This window comes from Gossypium hirsutum, chromosome D03 (genome assembly GCF_007990345.1).
Source record: "Gossypium hirsutum isolate 1008001.06 chromosome D03, Gossypium_hirsutum_v2.1, whole genome shotgun sequence".
In the NCBI taxonomy this organism is placed as follows: Eukaryota; Viridiplantae; Streptophyta; class Magnoliopsida; order Malvales; family Malvaceae; genus Gossypium; species Gossypium hirsutum.
The window spans coordinates 41,049,469-41,071,697 of record NC_053439.1 but is presented as its reverse complement, the minus strand read 5'-3'; the positions used below and the strand labels follow the sequence as shown (position 1 = coordinate 41,071,697).

Below are 22,229 nucleotides of genomic sequence, written 5' to 3'. Positions count from 1 at the left end.
TATAAATAATGGAATTAGTGAAATGTAAAAATTGAATCAAAATTAAAATTTAATATATACAAATACATCAAATTAAAATTGATATATAAAATTATATAATTTTAATATTTATGCCTGAGATAGAAAAGGATTACCAATAAAGAGAATCCAGAAGTAAAAGCTTTTTAGCTTTAAAAAAAAAAGTTCTTCAAGTTTTTGACATTTGAAAGAGAAAGTAGAAAATTAAAACTACAAACTTATAGATATCATTATTTAACGTAATAACCTGACAACAATCATACAAGCAAACCACACATATATATAAAGATAACGAACTCAGGCCCCTCAACAACCGATGTGGGATGATAAAGAGTCCTAAATATTTGTAGAAATCTCACAAACACTACTATAGAGTGGACTCTCTAGATATGATGATCATAATATAATACCCAAACAAACATCAAACTATGCTGATTGTCCTTCAATTTCTTTAGCATATCACTCAACACAGCAGCGATACATGAAATACATCTCCATGGGGCGTCCGCACTCAGCACACACCACCCTCTCCGCAATCCCGCCACTGATACCTGGAAGGATCAATCGAGTACAGTGATGATCGTCGGTAATCCCTTCCAGATGCTTGCGTAGTGCTGGGATAAACCCCATTTGTCTCGCCATTTCTTCCCATTCTTCAAAACTCTGCATGCTGCTAAGTACTCTCTCTCCATTGGCTCTTACCATTTCAGTCGTTCCTAAAAAGAAGATTGCCCATCCATGTTCACTGCCATCGTACCCTAGTATCGTCATCACTTCTTGCTTTATAATATCTGGATCATTGGTCTTCCCATGTTGGGTTTTGGAGTACAACATGCTCTCTAACCGGTTCCAAAAGAACCACACACTCGCGTCTTGCCAAGAGTGACTAAGCTGTTTCTCGGTAATTAAACCACTTATCTTTTTCACCCGTTCCTTGGCGTTGTTCTTTCCAACATAAACCATCTCCAACCCAATTTCAAGAGTTTGTGCAGCCTTCTTTGTTGCGGAAGTGAAAGATTCGATCCATTCCATCTTTTCACCGCCATAGAAACATATCACTTTCTCTTCTCGCATCTGATAATAACAACAAAGGCAAAATCATGAATGTATTTATGTGTATATATATACATATATAAAGGTAGGTGAAGGATGTACCCAATTAGGTAAGTTTGGTTCAAGGCCATTAACAAGTAGTTCAATTGTCCAAGACTCAGATTTCCAAAGACTTTCTTCTTTGTCAGTGCTGAATGGGAAGGCTGCATTTCCCCATATCCACATCATATTGAGTGCATTGGTACATGTAACCTTTCCTAGTGGATCCAGTGTGACCACAATCGGCTTCTTCACGAAACGCCATTTTTCCTTGGTGTATTTAATCACTGCTGGTTCAATAACGGAAGGGTGGTTCACTGTATACCATGGCATAATCGACTGCAGGTTCAAAAACTTTTGCTGATAGCTGTTGTTCCAAGCTGATCTATCCACAATCGGGAGCCATACGATCTCGTAGTTAAGCTCAGACGACGATGCCCTTTCATATTTGTAAAGAACCTCCAGAACCTGAATCTCGTCAAGGGAGATATCCAGATCCGAAATCAGCAGTAACACATGCTTTCTTCTCAACACATCTATATCAACCTGTTGATTTTATATAAGAATAATAAAGTACATTATTCAATGAATTTACGGAAACATGGTTTGAACTTGGAAATATCAAACAGACCCTGGTCTTGTCAGCAGGACTGAAGAGAGGATGAGGATCTTCCTTGCGGAAGATTACTCTGAGAATCTTGGAGATTTCCTTTTGAGGTGTTTCAATAATACGGATGAATTCTTTATAAGTTTCTTCCTGCTTCTTTTCCTCTGCATTTTGTCAGCTCACTAAGTAAATTATATATATATATATATGTGTGTGTGTGTGTATGTATGAATGTATGTATGTATGTATGTATGTACAAGTAATCCTGACCAATGAACAAGTTATCACCATGACTCACCAATACGCTGATAACAAAGACGTAAGAGATTTTGAAGGTGTTCATGTATGCTGCTAACTTTATGTGCCAAGCTTGACAATTCCCATGCTTCCGAAGTGGATGTGACAAACCTGAAATCAGCCAAAAAAAGGATTGGATTATTGGTAATTAATTTGTTTCATCATATTTGTGTCATGGCTCGCTCACTCACTCCTGTCTCAAACCAACGAGGCTTGTAATCTGCGCAGCACAAGCCACAACGCTCCGAATGGTCCAGTAGGCAGCCGTGGGGATACTAGCCATAGCAGTCGACAACGGTGGCACCTCGCTCGAAATATACTCACAAGGTAGTTCAATGAACTCAACGATGCACTTGGTTACATCGATCATTGCCTTGATGAGTTTGTTGAGTGCATCGAAGTGGGGTTTCAGTGTTTGAGAATGCTCTAAAACGTCCGGTAATTGCTTGAGGAGTGCCACGGATTTAGCCAGTGTGTTGGTAGTGCAGAGCTGAACAATCAGCCAAAACTGACCGAAATTCACGGCGAAAGCTGCTAACGTTAGCACCACTTTTGCATCCCATGAATAGCTTGAAAGCATGTTGAGAATCACCATTGTTGTTGCATGGGCATCCCCTCCTCCAGCACACTTGCATGATATCTGCAAAAACACATTTACAGCCACAATGTAATGTTATGGTTATTAATTTTTTTTTCCATTTAGGGTTTCGAAAAAACAGCCCAAATTATAACCTCGCAGGAGATTTTGTGCACGATATAAGCCAATGCATCCAGCACGTCATCAATGGCAGACAAGTTAGTCGGATCATCGAAGGAATCGATACGTCCCGATCCAGCCTACAAGACAAGGAACACCAACATTATATTTAAAATTCAATAAACATGAAATAATCAAAAGTTAATCGAGGTTTACGGTCAACGCTTGATCAATTTCGGGAGTGATATGACGCAAAACATTGTCAATGATTAGGAGAATGGGTTTGATATCAACTAAACGACCATCGGGGGCATGAGTCGACAGAATTTGCTTCATCATGGCATTGTCGTCGGATGCGGCGAACATCCGACGCTCGCTACGGACAAGTTGCTGCGATCTAGAAGCCTGTGCCATTGTTGAATATATGTATGAAGTAAAAATTTCGTTGATGTGTGATTTGTTTAATGAGCATTGCAGGGTTTATATAGTGATGGGAAAATGGAATAAGATAAAGCTGGGATATTAGGTTTGTACCTTGCGTGCAACATTAAAAAGCAAAAGGGCCTGTTTACTGGGATAAGGATCAAATGTAAATGTAGCCATGGATGGCCCCATGCTTCTTTTTCACCCTACTCAATTGTCTTAATCAACTTGATATAAGACACGAAGTTATGAATTTTATATCCAGGGTTATCAAATTTCAAAATTTTGAACACTATTTATTAAGATAAGGATAAATATAAATGTGGCAATGGTTGGTCCCCCAAACTTCTTTTCCTGCACAGTGAATTTTGGAAAAGCACCGACATATATAGGTTAATAAATTTTTGAAAGGTTTTTAAAATATACCGAAGGTGAAGAAGTTGATACTTTGGCCGACCTCCTTCCTACATCTTTGATATGATAATTTTTGTATCATGAATTATCCCAACACTAACTTAATTAAAAAATTATTAAATTATTTTTTATATACATTTTTTTAATAAATATGATAAAATTTAAATTTAGGATACATAAATTTTAATAAGAAATTACCCCCACGTACTATAAAACTAGTATATATTTAAGTAAGTGACTTATCGAATTGAATTTTGTGTGACAAAAAGGATAGGAAGTTTTGGTGTTTGCAATAAAGATGCTAAAGGTAGTTTAATTTCACTTTTGTGACATCACAAAGGTTGTGTCATTCGTATTACTCAACCAGCTGACTTTGTGGTGTGCTAATTCATAAATTTAAGGGTCCATTATATTAATAATAATCTAATTATTAGTATTTTTTGTCACTGAATTATAAAAAGTTATAAAGTTTTATATTGAATTATTCGATTTTTTCCTTTTTAGTCTTCAGCAGTTAAATTACTAACGGCAAGATAAGTTGGCAGCTTTTAAAATTGATACGATAGCAATTTTAACCCTGAATATTTATAAATTGCGTCAATTTAGTCTTGATTTTATAAAGTTTTAACTCTAAACATTTACACATTGTGTAATTTGTTTTTCTTTTGTAATTTTGCTCTATTTTTTACATTGAGGGTTAATTTTAAAAGAATGAGAAATGATAAAGATCATTATCATGAATTTTTGGGTGTTTTTATTTTCGGTATATTTTCTATCAAATTTGGCTGACAATTTTTTTAGCTTTTTAGGTGAAATGGTCCCAAAGAAAAGCAAAATTACAAAAAAAAACTCAAATTACACAAAGTATTTTATATTTTAGAATCAAGACTGAATTGATACAATGTATAATGTTGAGGATTAAAGTTATTATTATGCAAAATTTAAAAGTCACCACATCATTTTTCCATTAGCCATTTAATGACTAGTGACCAAAAAATGACAAATCAAATAGTTGGATGACCATTTTGTAAGTTTTCATAATTGAGTGATAAAAAAAATGCTAATAGTTGGATGACTACTAATGTGATTTACCTTAAATTTAAACACAACTAAGGGTGGATTTGGATGAATGATGCGTTTACCTGTGGTTAGTGTAAAAATAACAATGGCGATTAGATTAGATACCGTAATGATATTGTAGCGTGAGACAAAAATAAGCTAAATGCACCACACCACACCTAATCTCCCATCCAAACCCACCTTAAGATTATTGTACACCTAGCTTAACAAAAAAAAGTATATATTTATATTATATATAAATATATATGTAAAAATTAAATCAAAATTTTTTAAACATTAATTTTTTTTCTTAAGTTGAATCCTTGTTGTTTATGAATTTATTTTAAGTTAAATTTTTTTCGACTTTATATAAAAAGATAAAATCTTCCTTAGCATTTATTTGTTTTTAAATAAAAATTTTAAATTATTATTCAACTAAATTAATGTTAATTTAATCAATAAATTAAATATAACGTAGATATAATGTAAATTTAAAAATATTCAAAATTAATAAATATGATATAACATAAAAAGTCATTCTTAATTTTTTTTTAATAATTCCATTATAAATTTTGATATTTTTTTTGACATAATGTCTAAAACTATCCATAATCCCATCTCAACCAATAAATAGAGGGATAATGCACTTCAGCGCACTCAAACTCATGTCATCCTACAGTGATATTAATATCCATGTCAATCAAATTAAAATTCAATCAATCATTCTTCACCTATTGATTGAACCAATTCCACTAATTAATCCACTCTAATTTTAACATATATTTATGACAATATATATCGATTTTAGCAAAATTAATTAGCAACATTTTTTTTATTTACTTCTCAGACATAATCCCTCATCGCTTGTTGTAGTTAAAGCTAAAGATACTTTAATTAATTTAATGTAATAGCATTTTAAGATTCCTTATTAATTGCTTCTTCTTTTTTAGATTATTTTTTATTTTATCCGTACAAAAATTTCTAAAGAAAATAAGGTGGAATTGTTGGCAATTCTCTCTTTTTATATTTTCTAAAGTTCTTTTCTTGTTTTTGGTAAAGGAGGCGAAATTTGTCCAAAGAAATCTGTGATGCATTAGAGGATCCATTAATAAGATTGTTATGGTCTCTTCGGTGGGATTTTATCTCTCAATTTTATTACAATGTTGAGTGTTTAAAGAAGCAATAAATTTATAAAGTGAGAGTATATTGTCAAGTGCATGAGAAGGCGAACCACACACATTGTGCATAGTTAGACTCGAATCTAATGCCCTATAGCATATATAGAATTATTAGGTGAGAATCCTACCACTTGAGGTAACTAATAGCATATTTACCCAATAATGCATGGTTCAAATCCCACCAAACATAAATATGAGATTTCTTTTGTGAGTGAGGTGTTCCCGTTTTATGATCTAGCCACCAATGTCTATTTAGACATCTGGGCTCTCAGCAAAGTTAGGAGATAAAAGCTTATTGTGGATAATATTGAACGTGCTAAGGGGTCTGCCAGCTACAGATGAACGATTCTTTGATGACTTCTCTCGAAGGAGTCAAAAATCCCTCAACAATTTTATATTTCATTTTAATGAAATTTAAAACATATTTGAATGTTGTGTTTTTTTTTGCTTGGTAATGGATTTATATTTGATATATTTCCCGTATGCTTTTGTTCATAGGTACATTTTTAGTGTTTAAAAGCTATGCAATAGCAATGAATCTATATATATACTATAATAAAGCCCCTAACTAAATTAATGTCATGAGTCAGCTCGATGCCTACTCAATTGGAAAATAACTAAAAAATCATGCTTTTTATAAAGCGAGTTATAATATTATGAGGATTTTATATATATAATTAATAAAAAAAACTTACACTTGGAAAGATTCAAACTTAGAATACCATAATTTTCAAACATTCAACCTTACCATTTCAACCAAAATTTAATTTTGTTTTTATATGAACTTTCGATAAATATGTTTTTACATAATATTTTTCACGCACATTATACGTGTGCCTTAATCTATAAACTTACATGAAAATAAATAGTATATTTTATACCATTTCCATAAGCCCTTCTCCAAACGTTGAACCACTCAATAACTACATAAAGCTCAGCCTCGCCAGGAGAATAGTCTCGTCAAAATACCATATCATAAAAGACAAGTCCATATGATCTTTAAAAAATATATGGTGAAGAGTCCCTATCAACATCTATAAATCCATCACTTTTGTAACCCTACAGATGCTCATCTAATCTCTTCAGGTCGACTGCAACAATGCCACTTTACTCTATATACCTATGAGATAGAGCGTTTGATAATTGGGACCCTCGTCAAGCTAACCTTCATATACAAATACTTTCTTTCAGTGGTGCCAAAAACGATAGTTTTGGAACTTTATTTTTCGATAATTGAGTTCATAAATATTATTAAATAATATTTATGAGTTGATTATGGTATTATATTAAATTTTAGTCTAACAAATTTGCTAATTGAATAGTTAATTAAGGTACAATTGTATCGACCTTAAAGTCAGTGGTTTTGAAAAATGAAGTTCGGGACCTCATTTCTATAAATCGAACTCGTAAATATGTTTATTAAATATTTACAGAGTTATTGTATACGTGAATTGAATTTTAGATAGGTAATTTCATTGAATTGGTGATTAATTAAGGTATATGGACTAAATTGTAAAAATAGTAAAAATTGATCGCTATGGAATTTTAATTAATTAAAGGACCAATTGAACAATTGAGTCCTTTTTAATTTAATGTACGGTAGTGGATGACATCTACCATCCACCAATTGGTTTAATAATGTTAATGTTAAGTTAATTATTAATTAAATAGGTTTATATTAAATTAACTATAATTTGTTATGTTAATTATAAGTATAAAAGGGAACACGTGGTCATCATATTTATTTTTTTCCTTCTTCCTCACTGAAATCATAGAAGAACATAGGGTTTGACATTGGCTAAGCTTTGGTCCTTTAAATTCCAAGGTAATTTAAGTTTTTTTTTGTTTGTAATTTTTATGTTTTTAAGTCCTCGAGAGCTTGATTTAGCTAGCCCGTATACCAATTTATAAAGCTGTTAAAGTTTTCAAAAGTTTTCATTGATGAATACTTGATGAAATTGATGTTAATTTGTTAGATTTTAAGCCTAGAAATGAAAAATGACTAATTTGCAAGCTTAATTGCTAGTTTTTGAAAATAGGGGCTTAAAGTGCATAAATTTGAAATTGATGTTAAATTTCTATAATTATAGATAATATAGGGTTGTAGAAGGATGAAATTGAGATCGGTTTCAAAATCAAGGCTCAAATTTGAAAGATATTGCAATTTTGATTTTAGGGACTAATTTAAATAAAATGTAAAATTTTAGGGGACATCCAAAAAATGAAATTGAATTGATATATGCTTATAATAAGTTATTGTAATTTTTAAAACTGTTAAAGTTTTATGTTTTTGTAATAAGCTAAAGCTTATAATAAGTTATTATAATAAGTTATTGTAATTGATTTAAGTTTTTTTTGTAATTTTTATGTTTTTAAGTCCCCGGGAGCTTGATTTAGCTAGCCCGTATACCAATTTATAAAACTGTTAAAGTTTTCAAAAGTTTTCATTGATGAATACTTGATGAAATTGATGTTAATTTGTTAGATTTTAAGCCTAGAAATGAAAAATGACTAATTTGCAAGCTTAATTGCTAGTTTTTGAAAATAGGGGCTTAAAGTGCATAAATTTTGAAATTGATGTCAAATTTCTATAATTATAGATAATATAGGGTTGTAGAAGGATGAAATTGAGATCGGTTTCAAAATCAAGGCTCAAATTTGAAAGATATTGCAATTTTGATTTTAGGGACTAATTTAAATAAAATGTAAAATTTTAGAGGACATCCAAAAAATGAAATTGAATTGATATATGCTTATAATAAGTTATTGTAATAGGTTTTAAGTTGATAAATTGAAATAAATTATTATAGATCGAGAATTGAATAAATCGGAGAATAATCGAGGAAAATGCAAAATTACGAGTTAGTCCCTACACCTTATTAGTTGTTGTTTTTTCTAGGTAAGTACATATTAGACTTACTTATTAGTTTAAATTGTTATGTAATTTTGTTGAAATTAGCATCTAAAAGACTAAATTGTAAAGAATGAATTATATGATTACCACAAACATATATGATGTATTGAGTGGAATTGAAATGTATATATAGATGGATGATTTGAATATGATGGCATTACAAGGTTAAGAATGTATATAGATTGTTATTTGAAATGTGAAGAGTGAGTATACAGTTTCAGGGTTTGAAATGATATAAAAATGGTAATGGTGCCCGTGTGAACTTAGTAAACGATTAAGATATGAATGACATGCTATTAGGGTTCAAAAAAAGAAATTGAGTGTTGGTCAGGGATTTCTTTATCGATGGCTGAGATCTAGCATGTGTTGTGGATTCTCAACAACTTGAGTGAGCAGCATCGAATAAAGTGCAAAAGTAAACCTGACCTGCGACTTGAGTTAGCGGCCCAAATATCACATCTCGTGTGAGAAAATCGATTTATTCTTTATCGCTGATTGAGACCCAGCACATGTTGCGGATTCTCAACAGCTTGAGTGAGAAACATCAAATAAAGCTTGTATAAGCAAACCAACTTTACAATTTGTGGAAGTAAATCAGTCTCGTGTATTTGAGATCAATTTACTTTAGTTCTCCAAGCAAACGAAAAAAATGGAAAAGGCCTCTAAATGGAAATGTAGGGTTCATAATAAATATATATGTTACAAGTTGGATTTGATTTAGTGGTACATGTTTTGTGATGGAATGTTATATCATTGTATGAGTGTGTTATAAGCTTATGACATGTGATTGAACTAACTTATTTAATATGTTAGTTGAATGTACATGAAGTGTAAGATGCCAAAGGATTGTTATGTTTGTACCAATGATTTCAATTGCTGAATTGTTATCATGTCAAGGTAAGTTAAGTAAATTTCATATAGACTTACTAAGCATTTAAAATGCTTACATGTTGTCTCCTTTTTCCTTGTAGATCTTCAATTTTGTGAAGCACGTCAGTTGGATCACCATGAAGCTCACACTATCCTAACAGCAATTTGGTAAAATTTTATTCGTTTAAATCTCAGTTATGTGGCATGCACATAGGTTGTTTAAACATGAGTTTATTTGGAAATGATTGTTTGGTTTGAATCATGGTTAATGGTTGATCTTTGACAAAATTATTGCCTATATGTATGTGTTTGGTTGATAACATGTTTTGCATTTTGAATGACCATTTTGAATGTGAAATGGTTTAACAAATTATGGTCTAGTAGGAATAAAAGCATTATATTATAAAAGAAGTATGATTGGGCTAAATTGGTAAGAGTGCTACCAAATTTTGGCATATTTGCTTGATTGAACTTGAAAAAACGGTTAAATGATTGTTCTAGATAGTATTTTGGTTGGTTTTGTGTAGGAGTAACGGTATAATTATGCAACAAATAGTTCAATGGCATTCGCAGCTTGAAATAGGTACCAAATGGCCTAAAATGTGCCAAAAATAGAGTCCTCATCGAGACATGTAACACCCCTCGTAGCAATGTCTGCCGACAGAATGTGACGTCCTAATGTCGGAAGGTTGGACACCACAACGACACTATCTGTTTGGTGGTGTCATGACATGGAGAAGGTGTCGTCATGATGTCAGCCCTAAATTTTAAAAAATTTTGCAATTTGGTCCAATTTTATGCTCGGGTCAATAAAAAGGCTTTTATAACCTCGATTAAGAATTTAATTTAATTCTATATAATAGTATCTAAGTGTTTATGACATGATTAAATATTTGAAGGATTTATTTATGATATGCTTGATCTAAAATTTTGAAAATGTTGTAAATTAGTCCTTACTCAATTCCAGGTTGATTCTAAAGCATATGTAAACTCATATAAGACTCGAGAAAGGTCGTATTTAGTGATTTTGAACTGAATTGACTATGATTGTGTGATTTATGTTAAATTTGAATGTTAACTATTCATATTTGATCTGACAACAACTATAGGATCTCGTAACTTGAACCCGACGATCGAGTCGGGTGAAGGGTGTTACAAAAAAACACAAATAAGAAACACGAGATCATGCATACAACAAACACTCTACTTATAAGTACTACCTCAACACTTCCAAACATCCATCTTAAGTGGCTCTCCACACCACCTACGATGTGATCCACCTTTATTTTAATGGCTCTTCGCACCCTTACTCTAACACCCCATTACCTGACCCGATCACTGGATCAAAATTTTGAGGTATCACATTTGTTGTTGGAGCGACTACAATAAAATTATATTCAAATATTCTATTAAATGATTAATTTCAAACCAATAAAATCATACAATACGATATATAACCATTGTTGAGTTTTATACGAGCTTAGAAAATCTTTACAGCTAACCCGATGCCGAATTAGGACTAAATTGTAAAGATTTTAAAACACCAAGTTGACGTCGCAACGTCGGGGGTTCCTCGTCGTGATGCAACATACTGAGTAGGCCTCATCGCAATGTTCAATACTCAACATCGCATTGTGTCATGGCAACTTGGTCTTGTCGCAATGACAAACATTTGATGTCGCAACGTGACATACTGATTTCAAATGGTCAAGTTTTGGTACCTGTTTATAAAATCTCAAATTCATTTGCAATACAATCTCAAACCCAAAACACCATATCCAATGAATTCTAACATAGTTAATATACTATTCATGAATATAAGTTTTCATCCATTACAACCAATTTCTTTAATTTCATAATCATTTCATCAAGGCGCCTCATGAAGCTAATTGACATATATTTAGATATATTACCATATAACTTATTAATATACCATAAGTTATATCTAACCAAATGTTAAAAACAATCTTCATTTCATATATATATAAACATATGGTCTTTTCAAAAATTCTAATTCTAACCCTCAAAGTTCGCATGATCACCTATTTCATTAAGAATTGACTCGACCTAGGTACATGTCATATAACGAATAAAATAAGCTTATACAAACGTTGTTAAACAATAAAGCTTAGTAGTATTTCCATGATTCAAATCAATATAACATATGTTATAATCAATTGCATACAATTTACATGTTTTCCGATGCCCACCAATGCAAATACATCATATATCAAATCTCATTCAACATATATATATGCATATTGTAACGCCCCTAACTCGTATCCGGCGCTAGAACAGGGTTACGGAGCATTACCAAACTTATAACTTAAACAATCATACATTTCTTAATCAATTATAAATCAAATAAAAAACCATTCAAATCCATTCATACAGTCCTCAATACGAGCCCTAAGGGCCTCAAATAAACATTAAAAGTGTTTCAGGACTAAACCGAGTACTCAAGAAATTTTTAGAAAAACATTGAAATTTTTCAATGTGCAGGGGACACACACATGTGTGGCCAGGCACACGGCCAAGAAACACGCCCGTGTCTCAGGCCGTGTGAGCATTCAAAATGGGGACACACGGCCGTGTCTGACCCCGTATAACTCACTAACTTGGCTCACACGACCAACCACATGCCCGTGTGTTAGGCCGTGTACCCTTCGAAATGGCCTCACTTGCCCATGTGCCAGGCCGTGTGCTACCTGGAGGGTACACTGACTTGTGCCACACGGCCAAGCCACACATCCATGTGGTAGGCCGTGTGAAGCTACTGACTTGATTTCTATAGAAGTATCAGGGGACATACGGCCGTGTCACCTGGCCATATGTCACACACGGCTGAGACACACACTCGTGTCATTTTCCAAGCCATATTCCTCACCCATATTGGTACCAACCTATACACATCAATTTGGACATAACCATGTCATAAATAGGCACTCAAAACCAGATAATATCTTTCTTTTTCGGAGATAGAGGTAATCCTGATACGAAATCCATCGTAACTTTATCTCATTTCCACTCTGGTATCATCACTGACTGTAATAGTCCTAACAGTACTTGATGTTCGGCTTTAACCTTTTAACAAATCAAACATCTTGACACAAATTCAGAAATGTCACGTTTCATACCTGACCACCAGTACATCTATTTCAAATCACTGTACATCTTAGTACTCCCCAGATGAACAAACAAGCTACCACTGTGTGCTTCATGTAAAATTCTCTGTGTAAGCTCGGGATTCTTCGGTACGTAAACTATACCCTTAACCCGTACCCGTCGCTGGATTAAGGTTACTAGGTATTACCGAACAAAACACAGCTCATAACAGGCATTCATTGCAATTCATGCTTTGTAAATTAACCCTATCAATACATTTATCCCATTCAAAGTATGAATCTTAATACTCCTATATTAATATCATTCGCATTTTAAAAATACTATTTAAGCTTATATTATTACATAACATATATTGTGCATATTATACTTCATATGCGATATCACACTGTATAAAGACTCAAACATATTCAAGCTAAACAACCTCAACAAATGGTCAAGTTTATTACCAAATTTGGCTTCTTCTTTTCTTGATCTATTTCGGGCTTATATTATTACCAAATTCAGTTTCTTCTTTTCTTGATCTATTTCAATACAATTTTGAATTTTTTAATCATATATTTATTCAAATTTATTCAAAAACATACAAATGGGCAAATTGTATTTTAGCCCCTAACATTTCACATTTTTTCGATTTAGTCCATATTTCAAAAGAACTCAAAATATTCAAAATTTCAACATACTCTAGTTGGGCTGAATTTACCTTAGGTCCCTAGCAGCCCAATTCTATCATTTATTTCACATTTTAGTCACATAATTTCAATATTTCACAATTTAGTCTAAAATTGACATTTTTATCAAAAATTCATCAACAAAACTTACATATCTAACAACAATGATTTATTTTCCATCATCAACTATCAAAATACTCATGCATTCAACAATGGCAATCTTCAAATACTTTAACAGTTTTGAAATCGGAGATACGGGCTAGCTAGATTAAGCTACAATGATCTCAAAAACGTAGAAATCATTAAAAACGAAGTTAAAATCGTACCTATTTGGGCAAAGAGAGCTTGGCCGAATGTTAAATCCAACAATGGCTTTCTTTTGCTTGAATTTTCGGTGAAGATGAATAGTGGAATATGACAATACATTTTATTTTATTTTCATTTAACATTATTTACTTATTTACCTAATTAATCATTAATAACATTAGTAATTACACCATGTGCCATTCCACTATCATCCATTATCACAAAAATGGGATAATTACCATTTAAGGACCTTCACATAAATCAAATCACAACAAATTAGCATATTGACAATGAGAATGCCACTTTTACTTTTTATGCGATTTAGCCCTTTTCACAAATTAAGCTTACAAACGGATAAATTAAATCACGAAAATTTCACACTTCAATTCACATACTATAAGCACGGAAAATAATATTAAAATATTTTTCTGACTTAGATTTTTGGTCCCAAAACCACTGTTCAACTAGGGTCTAAACCAGGCTGTTACACAAACTCTACCTCTGAACAATAATCAATCATCGAATCTGATCTGAAACTCTGAATCTGTAGTCGACTCGCACTGTACTCTTTTAGATTGCAATTCATTATCACATTTCTAAGCCTCACAAATTTTTTGTAAAAACATTGGTTTAGCTTTTAACTCAGCTAAGATCAAACCATCATCAGACAAGGTCAATCGCGTATTCATCGCTCTTAGAGCAAACAAGGATTTTCTACTCAAAGCATCCGCGACTACATTTGCTTTTCCCGGGTGATAATCAATCACTAACTCATAATCTTTCAACAGTTCGAGCCATCTTCGTTGTCGTAAATTCAAATCTTTCTGAGACATCAAATACTTCAAGCTCTTGTGATCGGTAAAGATATAGCACACTTCTCACTGAACAAGTGGTGTCGCCAAATTTTCATTGCAAACACGATCGAAGCCAACTCCAAGTCATGTGTCAGATAATTTTTCTCGTGTGTCTTTAACTGTCTAGAAGCATACGCTATCACTTTGCCTTCTTGCCTTAAAACACATCCTAAATCGTTCAATGACGCATCATTGGAAATCAAAAATACTTTACCCAACTCAAGCTAAACCAAAACTGGTACTTCAGTTAACAATGTTTTCAACTGATTAAAACTCTGTTGGCATTTCTCAGACCACTCAAACTTTACATCTTTCTACAATAACAGAGTCATTGGTGTAGTTATCATTGAGAAACCTTTAACAAATCTCTAATAATAGCCCGTTAACCCCAAGAAACTTCTAACCTCAGAAATGTTTCTTGGTGGTTTCCAGGCAACAATTGCTGAAATCTTGCTCGGATCAACTCTAATGCCTTCCTCCGAAACAATGTGTCCCAAAAATCTAACTTCTCGGAGCCAAAACTCACATTTTCTGAATTTAGCAAATAGTTGTTTATCTCTCAACGTTTGTAACAAAATTTTCAAATGATCGGCGTGTTCAGACTCATCTCGAGAATCGATTAGAATATCATCAATGAATACAATGACAAATCTGTCTAAATACAGTCTGAAAATTCTATTCATCAAATACATAAAGATTGTAGGGGCGTTAGTTAACCTAAATGGCATAACAAGAAATTCATAGTGCCCGTACCTAGTTCTGAATGCAGTTTTTGACATATCTGAATCTTTAACCCGTAACTGATAATAACCAGATCACAAATCAGTCTTTGAAAACACCGCTGCACCTTTCAACTGATCAAACAAATCATACATTTGTGGCAATGGATACTTATTCTTAATCGTAACCATGTTAAGCTGTCGATAATCGATACACAGTCTCATTGATCCATCTTTCTTCTTTACAAACAAAATTGGTGCACCCCAAGGCGAGAAACTCGGTCGTGCAAAACCTCTATCTGTTAACTCTTGCAACTGAGATTTCAACTCTTTCAACTCTGTAGGAGCCATTTTGTACAGAGCTATCGATATCAGTGATGTTCCCAGTACTAACTCTTTCAACTCTGTAGGAGCCATTTTGTACAGAGCCATTAAGACACTTTAGTATCCAGTACATATGTAAGGCAAGTATCCCAAACTTTTCTCACTTACTTTTATGCTAACATGGCCGATATCACAATAGGCAAACCACTCAAATCATCGGATTCAATACGAAGAGTCCTACCATTCTGACATTTCAACTCAATAATCTTTTGTCTACAGTTTAAAACAGCATCATGTAGAGTCAGCCAATCCATGCCCCAAAAACTCATCAAACGATAAAAGCATCAAATAGGCCAAAAAATAGTAACATCGAGTCATCAAAGGACAATTCTTGCAGACTTTATCAATTAGGACATACTGACCTAAGGGGTTGGATACCTTAACCACAAATTCAGTGTACTCTACAGGTAAACTCTTAATAGACACTAAATTCATACATACATAAGAATGGGTTGATCCGGGATCAATCAAAGCAGTTACATCAGTATTATAAAGAGAAAAAGTACCAGTGATAATATTTGGCGCCGTTGCATCTTCGCGAGTGCGAATAGCATAAGCTCTAGCTGGCGCTCATGCCTTGGATCTCACTACAGAATCTCTCGCTGCACCTCGACTACCACTCATATTTTTAGTATTTTGGGGTGGTCTCCCTCTAGCAGTTGTATTGCTCGGCCTCGCGGTTTGTGTTTTTTCTTTCTCAGACTTCTCAGGGCGATCTCTAATGTAGTGGTTAAAGGAACCACATCTAAAACATGCTCTACTTTTCACTCGACACTCTCTATAATGTGGCCTGTTACAGTGTTTACAAATGGGTCTAGAATTTCTAACACTACCTACGCTAGCTATAAATGTAGCCTAGGGTTTAGTACTGGAGTGTCTCGCATCTCTATCTTGACTAGAATACCCTACAGAAATAGTAGGATGGTAGTGATTTTCTTTAGATTTATTCGATGTTGATTGATGAGACTTTCCCGTAAATCTCTTCTTCGAATCTCTAGCTTCAAATTTGGCTATTCTCTGTTCTTTGCTAAGCTCCTCAGCTTTGTGTGCTCTGTCGACTAACACAACAAGCTCTTTCAATTCAAGTATTCCGACTAGAAGCTTAATGTCTTCATTCAACCCGTCTTCAAAACGCTTGCACATAACCAATTCAGTTGGAATGCACTCTCTAGCATACTTGTTTAATCTGAAAAATTCACTCTCATATTCAGATATGGTCATTCGACCTTGTTTCAACTCTAGAAACTCATTGCGCTTTTGATCAAAGAACTGTTGAATTATATATTTTTTTTCTAAATTCTGACTGAAAGAACTCCCATGTAACCCATTTCCTCGGTACTACAAAAATTAAAGTGTTCCACCACTGGTATGCAGCATCGTTTAGAAGAGATAACACACATTTAACACATTCCATTGGCGTATAAGACAACTCATTAAAAACCCGGATCACATTCTCAAACCAAAACTTAACTCTCTCCAAATCGTCATCAACAGTAAACCTAAAATCTTCGGCCCTATATTTGCAGATTTTATCAACAGATGGTTTGTTCAAGTGTACGGGTTATAGAACTTGAGGAGCTATAGGGACCAATCGGGGAAAAGGCGGGGGTGGAGGTTGCTAAGCAGTCGGATTAGTTCAGACAAAATCAGTGAACCACTTGTTCATCATATGGAAGAATGATTCCTTAGCCTCTCCTCCACAACCCTTAGATACGAGTCTCGATTCAGAAGAAGTCGCTCTGCAAACGGGGGCCAGTGCATTACTTTTTATATAATCAGAATCTGCTCGATTGGAATCTATTTTTATATGAAAAGATGATCTTAAACTATCAGGACTCATCACACGATCACAATTTATAAAATGGCATGTATAACTAGACTTGCAAATGCTACGTTAGTCTAAGAATCGATTAAACCGTAGCTCTAATACCAATAAATGTAACGCCCCTAACCCGTATTCGACGCCAAAACAGGGCTACGGAGCATTACCGGGCTTATAACTTAAACAATCATACATTTCATAATCAATTATCAATCAAATCAAAAACCATTCAAATACATTCATATAGTCCCCAATACGAGCCCTCGAGGCCTCAAATAGACATTAAAAATTGTTCAGGACTAAATCAAGCACTGAAGAAATTTTTACATAAACATTGAAATTTTTCAATGTGCAGGGGACATACGCTCGTGTGGCCTGGCCATGTGGGCATTCAAAATGGGGACACACAGTCGTGTTCCAGCTCGTGTCCAATCCCGTGTAACTCACTAACTTGGGTCACACGACCAACCACAAGCCCATGTGTTAGGCCGTGTACCCTTTGAAACGGCCTCACATGCCCGTGTGTCAGGCCGTATGCTACTTGGAGGGTAGACTGACTTGTGCCACATGGCCAAGCCACACGCCCTTGTGCTAGGCCGTGTGAAGCTACTGACTTGATTTCTAAAGAAGTATCAGGGGACACACGGCCGTGCCACCTGGTCGTGTGTCAAACACGACTAAGACACATGCCCGTGTCTCTGCCTATGTGGACAAAAATAGGTCATTTTCAAAGCCATATTCCTCAACCATATTGGTACCAACCAATACACATCAATTTGCACATAACCATGGCATAAATAGACACTCAAAACCAACTAATATCAAGTTTTTATCATGTACTAACCACACATACAACATGATATCCATAAGCGCATTCATTTGCCCACTTTTAAACATATTAAATATACTTCCAAAATCTACCTAAATGGTCAATTACATATATGAGACATTGTGCCTAACTTAGCATTCATACACATTCTCAATTCAACCATTTGGTACTTTAAATACCAACTCACAAATCAAATCATTCACATAGCAATTATACACAACATATCATAAGGCATTTACACCTATTTACATATCAAAACATATACCATTTTCAAGTCAAATCAAATGGCTACATACACAACAAAACATATAGGTCACATTAGCCAAAATACCTATACATGCCATTTAACCCAAAATATAAAGTCCAAAGTACCAAAATAAGAGTTTGATAGTGTGATGCGATCCTTGATGACTTCTAATCCGAACGAGCTACCGGGACACTATAAAAGATGGAAAAATAAACATAGTAAGCAATTAAGCTTAGTAAGTTTGGAAAACATAGAATTAAACTTACCATATAACCACAAATTTAGGTAAGTAACTCAGTTCAATTTGGCCAAAGCCTATCACATAACCATTAACCAAGTTAGTCATGTATTCATATAAAATCGAAAATCTTGTATGAATTCAACAATTATTAAATTCCATGTACATGTACCATCTATACCGTCTATCCGTATATCATATATAAACCATTTCCATGCAAATACCTGTACTAGTTCGTATTGAACTTGTGTAATCTCATAATAACACTATGCCCGTTGAACCACTTAGAATATTGTTAGATATGCGGGTAGTACACGCAAGACGTACTAAACTGTAAATCCTTCAATTCTTGTACATGTATGCTCATACGAGCGATAAACATAAGCTTCTCCGAGCTGAATATCAGTAAGCTCTCACAAGCTAAAATCGGCAAGCTCATACAAGCTATGGTGTGTCCGCAACACATGCAGGACCATAACTAAATCGATAACCCTAATGACATGTCATTTGTATCCTACGAATTCTTAAGGTTCAAACGGGCCTCGGTATTCTTCGTATGTCATCGATTATGCGCTCAATAACTATACATAATAATTAAACCATTCACATACATATATTTCAATTAAAGCATATAAATACGCAATTTAATTACACGAACTTACCTCAAACTCAAACGGAGAATACGATCGTTTAGTCCACAACTTTATCTTTTCCCCAATTTAGTTCCGAATGTTGCTTTTTCTTGATCTATATAATCAAATTTAACTCATTTAATCATATTTCTAATCAAATCAATCCAAATTTCATGTTCTGGAAAAATTACCATTTTGCCTCTAAACATTTGACTTCTTTACAATTTAGTCCCTAGGCTTATAAAATGAAATTCATGAAATTTCACTACACCCAAGCCTAGCCGAATATCCTCTACGCTCAAAGCAGCCCATAAAATTCACAAATTCACACATTTAACACGCAATTTTCACATTTCTTAAATTAATCCCTAATAGGTAATTTCATTAAAAATCCCTTAACAAAAGTTATTTAATTAACAATAAAGACTCATATTCTTCTATTAAACTTCATAAGCATCTAAAATTCTCTCGTGGTAAAACCCTAGGCTTTCAACCATTTTGGAAATTAGTCCCCTATTTAGCTAGATTAAGCTACAACGATTCCAAAAAATAAAAATCAACAAAAACGGGACAAGGAATCACTTACATGCAAAGAGAAAGCTTAAATAAAATCTCTTCTCCCCTCCTATAGAAAGCTTGAATAAAATCTCTTCTCCCCTCCTATGGTGATATTCGGCCAACACAAAAAAAAAAATGGGAGAAAGATGATAGCTATTTGTTTTATTAATTTGGCCTTTAATTACCTAATTACCTTTTTGCCCTTACTTAACTTTAAAATTTACTCAATTAACAAGCCATGCACATCCACTATCACCTTTAATGGTCTAATTACCATATAAGGGCCTCTACTTTAAATTTCTATAGCTATATAATACTTTTACCTAATAGAACTCAACTTTCGCACTTTGCGCGATTTAGCCATTTTTATCAAATTGAGCTAGCAAACGGTACAATTTCTTAGTGAAATTTTTATACAATCCTATTATCATGATATAGATATTAAAAAATATAAAAATAAATTCTCTAACTTCAAATTTGTGGTCCCAAAACCACTGTTCTGATTTCACTGAAAACGGGTTGTTAGACATATGCCACAATTATACCAATACTTAAAATGTATCACCTATAAATACTTGATGTAGCACCCTTATACTCGACCCGATCGTCAGGTTAACATATCGGGATGCTATATTTGTTACCAAAGCAACAACAGTCAAATTCATTTGGTACTGAATAATTATTTAATCAATTTGATTAATTTTAGCTTTTGATATGCCTTAGTATCTTTTCCGAGTCTTATACGAGTTTATTGCAACCTTTAAAATAGTATAAAGAGGAACAACGACTAAAGTGAAATGTTCTCAAAATTTTGGGGTGATGTCGCAACGTCAGGGATTCCTCGTCACAATGTCACAAATTGACTTAGATTGTCGCGACTTGGTTCCTTCGTCGTTTCCATGAGAATCTTATTTCCCATGTTTTACCATATTTCAAGTTTTTTTAACATCCAAATCCTTTTTCAAAGCTCAAAATTCAATCAACTCAACTCATTTCACATATCATCCACATTTACCCATTTATAATCTCAAGTTCACATAATAAAACATGATATTCAATCAAAGATAGTAAAGCTATTAAAATTAACACAATTATCAAAGTTTTACAAATAAGTCCACTAGAGGACTTACACTTACAAATACAGTTTAATCTTTCAACATACCATAACTATTGCCTACATATACCAATCAATTTATCAATTAGAACTACCTTAATTCATTTTATAATCATTACTCACTTAGTACTTTAACAATATATTTGAACTTCTCTTATGTATTAGCAAATCCATTATTTGCAACAACTTCTTAACAATATCACACTTTTATCATTTTGCCCTCCTCCTCCTCTCCATTCCACTTCCTTAATGTTTATATGTGTATATATATATCAATCTTTGGATCTTAACATATTATGCTTATATGTAACATTAATTAATGTTTCTTTAGTTAATCACATACTCTTATCAAGGTTGTCCATTTGAGTGACAATAACTAATTTATTTATATATTGGTATATAGAATTAGAAATTAAGATCCGCTTGTTGTTTTCGAAACTAGACTCAACGAGTTTTATGCCATAAAAATTTCAAAATTTCTACTTAATCCAATTAATACAATTTTTTCTTCAAACCTTCCCACGTTCTGCTGCTAGGCAACTCTGACCCTTCTTCACTAAAAATTAAATATATTTTAGTACAAATTTTGTATTATGTTTCCTTTGTTTCCATTGAAAATATAATCTTTCAGATTTTAGGCATATAAATTTCATCTCCTAAACATTTTTTACAATTTATAATGATTTTTCAAAGTTAGAACAGGGGAACCCAAAATCATTCTGACATTGTCTCACAAAATTTATTAATCTCATAACCTACGATTCCAATTCTTACATTGTTTCTTCTTTTAAAAGCTAGACTCAATAAGATTTATTTTCATATTTGATTCAACCTCTAACTCAATTTTCACAATTTTTGGTAAACTTTAAAAGTTGAACCACTACTGCTGTCTAGAAACTGATTTAATGCTAATTTTTACTCTTTCATGGTTCTTTATATTAACTTTCATTTACACATACATAATCATTATGCTTTTTATTATTGTCCAACTTAATCCTTAAAACTCACTTATCATCAACTTATAATTTTATCATAACTTCTCTTATTTCAATTATAAATTATAAATGTCAGGGCAAGTATAATAGTTTTGTGGCAAGTGCATAAAATGTTAGATCTTGTACCCTAAGTGTAGTATTTCTGTCTAAGTACACTTGTAATTTTTT

General features: G+C 33.3%; 1 protein-coding gene across 1 annotated transcript; it reads right to left on the bottom strand.

Annotated features, from left to right (window-relative positions):
• Positions 1-222: 222 nt before the first annotated feature.
• Positions 223-3,185, bottom strand: LOC107949723 (protein SIEVE ELEMENT OCCLUSION B). Its single transcript, XM_016884467.2, has 7 exons — positions 2,928-3,185; positions 2,747-2,851; positions 2,206-2,654; positions 2,016-2,125; positions 1,742-1,881; positions 1,174-1,656; positions 223-1,092 (listed from the first exon to the last, which is right to left on the bottom strand). The coding sequence occupies exons 1-7, from the start codon at positions 3,123-3,125 to the stop codon at positions 478-480; spliced, it is 2,100 nt and encodes a 699-aa protein (XP_016739956.2). The 5' UTR covers positions 3,126-3,185; the 3' UTR covers positions 223-477.
• Positions 3,186-22,229: the final 19,044 nt, after the last annotated feature.

Excerpts from the sequence above, each read along its gene's own strand:
- LOC107949723 (XM_016884467.2), bottom strand. The coding sequence starts at position 3,125 with ATGGCACAGGCTTCTAGATCGCAGCAACTTGTCCGTAGCGAGCGTCGG. Across the intron at positions 2,852-2,927 it reads AAATTGATCAAGCGTTGACC|GCTGGATCGGGACGTATCGA; the intron begins GTAAACCTCGAT and ends CTTGTCTTGTAG. Across the intron at positions 1,882-2,015 it reads TCTTTGTTATCAGCGTATTG|AGGAAAAGAAGCAGGAAGAA; the intron begins GTGAGTCATGGT and ends GACAAAATGCAG.